This window comes from Monoraphidium neglectum (genome assembly GCF_000611645.1).
Source record: "Monoraphidium neglectum strain SAG 48.87 unplaced genomic scaffold scaffold00367, whole genome shotgun sequence".
NCBI classification, from domain to species: domain Eukaryota; kingdom Viridiplantae; phylum Chlorophyta; class Chlorophyceae; order Sphaeropleales; family Selenastraceae; genus Monoraphidium; species Monoraphidium neglectum.
In genome coordinates, this window is record NW_014013261.1 from 1 (window position 1) to 3,322 (window position 3,322).

Genomic DNA, 3,322 nt, shown 5'->3' on the forward strand with positions numbered 1-3,322 from the left:
GCGCGGGAGGCGGCGGCCGCGCTGGAGGAGAAGATGAGCGGTCTTGAGCAGCGGCTAGAGACTCTGGCGACACAACAGGCTCAAGTGCACTCGGCGGCCGCGACGGCCGCCGCCGCCGAAGTGGCGGAATTCGCAGCCGACATACAAGAGAAGGTGCAGCAAGCGGCGCAGCGGCTTGACGCGCTTGCAGCGCAGCAGGTTGCAACCGCGGGGCAGCTGTCGGGGCGGCTGGAGGCTGCAGCTGCGGACGCCGCCCAGAAGCTGGAGGCCTTGTCGGCGCAGCTGGAGACGGCCCGCGCCCAGGCGGCGGAGGACGCCGCACACCTGGACGCCCTGGATGCGGCAGCTGCGGACAGCACCGCCGCGGCTCAACAGGCCGCGGCTGCCGCGGCCGCGGCGCTGGCGCAGGCAGGGGAGGCTGGCAGTGGCGTCAGCCAGCTGGGGGTAGCTGTGGCGGCTGCAGGGGAGAGGCTGGATGCGTTTGAGGCGGTTGCCACGGACGCAGCCGCAACTGCGCAACTTGCAGCCGAGTTGCAAGACAAGGTGCAGCTGGCAGAGCGGCGAGTGGATGCGCTTGCAGCGCAGCAGGCGGCGTCCTCAGAGCAGCTGTCAGCGCGGCTGGACGCTTCAGCCGCTGACGCCGCATCTGCGGCTGAGAGACTGGAGGGGCTTTCGGCGCAGCTGGCGGCGGCGCGCGCCCAGGCGGCCGAGGACGCCGCGCGCCTGGACGCCCTGGATGCGGCAACTGCAGGGGCCGCGGCGGCAGCTCAGCAGGCAAATGCTGCCGGAGCCGCAGCGCTGGCAGAGGCAGAGGAGGCGGGCACTGGTTTGAGGCAGCTTGCTGGGGCCGTGGCGGCCGCGACGGAGAGGCTTGACGCGGTCATAGCGGATGTAGCTGAGACAACGCAACTGGCAACCGCATTGCAAGAGAAGGTGCAGCTGGCGGAGAGTCGGGCGGACACGCTTGCAGCGCAGCAGGCAGTTTCCTCAGACCAGTTGTCAGGGCGGCTGGAGGCTTCAGCCGCTGATTACGCCCAAAGGCTGGAGGCGTTCTCGGCACAGGTGGCTGCTGCGCGCGCCCAGGCGGCAGAGGACGCCGTGCGCCTGGATGCCCTGGATGCGGCGGCCGCAGGGGCTGCAGAGGCAGCACAGCAGGCGGCAGCGTCCGCGGCCGCCGCGCTGGCGCGAGCAGAGCAGGCTGGCAGTGGTGTGAAGCAGCTTACGGGGGCCGTGGCGGTCGCAGAGGAGAGGCTGCATGCGTTTGAGGCGGTTGCAGCGGGTGCGGCGCCCAAGGAAGCAGCAGCTGCCCTTGAGGAGAAGCTGCGCGCTGTCCAGCAGCGGCTGGAGACAATGGCGACCCAGCAGGCACAAGAGCACGCAGCAGTGGCGGCCGCCGCAGCGGAAGCAGCAAAATCGGCGGCCGATGTGCAAGTGCAGGTGCGCCAGGCGATGCAACAGGTGGAGCAGCTGTCAGCCGAGCAGGCAGCGTCCGCAGCACAGCTGTCAGAGCAGCTGCAGGCCTCCGTTACCAACGTGTCCAGGAAAATGGGGGCTCTTGCAGTGCAGCTGGAGACGGCCCGCGCCCAGGCGGACGAGGACGCCGCGCGCCTGGACGCGCTTGACGCGGTGGCCGCAGGCAGCGCAGCGGCAGCTGAGGGAGCGGCTGCAGCCGCAGCAGTTGCCCTGGCGCGAGCCGAGGAGGTCGGCAGCGGTATGAAACAGCTCACGGAGGCCGTGGCGGCCGCAGGGGAGAGGCTTGACGCGTTCGAGGCGGTCGCAGCGGACGCGGCCGCGGCCGGGCCGCCCGGCGTGCTGCTCTCTCCGCTGTCCGACGGCGACGAGGCCCCGGCCGCCGCAGCGGGCGCCCTCCCCGGCTTCACCCCCGAGCCGCAGCCGGCCGGCCCGGCCGCCGCCCGCCGCTCGCTTTTCGCGGCGCCGCGGCTGACGCCGGGCGGCCGCACAGTGCGCAGCAGCGTCGACAGCCTCGACTCGCTCTCGGTGTCGCGCCAGAGGGGCGGACGCGCGACAATCAGCTACGCGCCGCCGAGCCCGGGCGCGTCCGGGGCGATGGGCCGCAGCACGAGTGCGGCGCGGCGTGCGTACGACAACACCCTGTTTGCGGATGACACGAGCGCAGGCGGCGCGGACGCGGTGGGGGAGCCGTCGACGGCGATAAGCATGATGCGGCGCACGCCGATCGCGGTCGCGGGCACCGGCGGCGAGGGCGAGACGCCCGCAGCGTTCTTCAGCTGCGGGGCGTTTTACAGCAACGAAGCGTTTGAGGACGAGGGCGCGAGCGCGGAGGAGTGGCGGCGCGGCACCGGCGCCGGCGGCGCCGGGCGCACGTCTGCGGCGGCAGCGGCTGCGCTGCGGCGCGAGTTGTTTGCGGGTGATGAGGCGGAGGAGGACGCGGCAAGCGTCGAACTTGTTGGATCAGAAGATGCAGCGGCAGCGGCGCAGCAGGCCGTGGCCACCCGGTTGGCTGGTGAGCAGGCGCTTCCTGGAGGCGAAGCGATCACAGCAGCTGAGGCTGTCTGGAGCACCCAGCATGAGAGGGTGGCCGCCGAGCTCGCAGCTGCAGATGCCGAGCAAGCAGCTGCAGCGCCTGCGGCCGCAGAGCAGGCTGAGGCTGAGCGCTTGGCTGCTGAGCAGGCAACAGCGATGGCAGCTGCAGCGCCTGCGACCGCAGAGCAGGCTGAGGCTGAGCGCATGGCTGCTGAGCAGGCCAAGGCCACTGCAGCGGCAGAAGCGGCGGCAGAAGCGGCGGCAGCTGAGCAGGCTGAGGCTGAGCGCATGGCAGCCGAGCAGGCAACAGCAATGGCAGCCGAGCAAGCTGAAGCCGAGCGCTTGGCACGCGAGCATGCGGCCGCAGCGGCGGCAGCTGCAGAGCAGGCCGAGGCTGATTGCCTAGCAGGAGAGCAGGCGTCAGCAGCAGCCGCTGCGGAGGCGGAGCGCTTGATGGCAGAGCGCAATGTTGCAGCGGCCACCGCAGCAGCGGCGGCTGAGGCTGACTACATCGCGGATGGCCGGGCGGCAGCAGAGCGTGCAGCGGGGGATGAGGCGCGTGCTGGTGACGCCGCAGCTACCACAGTAGAGCAGGCTGGTGATGACCCAGGTTGGAGCGTCAAGGTCAAGGTCATCGCGGCAGGCGGCGGCGGGGCCCTCGAGAGCTCGGACGGCACACAGGAAGACGGGTCTTGGAACGGCGGCCTCATCCCCGCCTTCCATGGCAGCGTAAGCAATGAGGGCGGTGCCTCAAGCAGCAGCAGCTTCGGCGGCGGGGACGCCGCGGCAGCAGCGCAGGCCGGGGCGGGGACTGTAC

General features: G+C 71.4%; 1 protein-coding gene across 1 annotated transcript in view; it reads left to right on the forward strand.

The window, feature by feature from the left end:
- Positions 1-33: 33 nt before the first annotated feature.
- Positions 34-3,322, forward strand: part of MNEG_3035 (hypothetical protein) — a gene marked incomplete at both ends in the record, with an annotated part of 8,583 nt that continues 5,294 nt past the window's right edge. The window contains one exon of the mRNA XM_014048484.1: positions 34-3,194. Coding sequence (XP_013903938.1) covers positions 34-3,194 — 3,161 coding nt within the window. The remainder of the gene's footprint in view (positions 3,195-3,322) is intronic.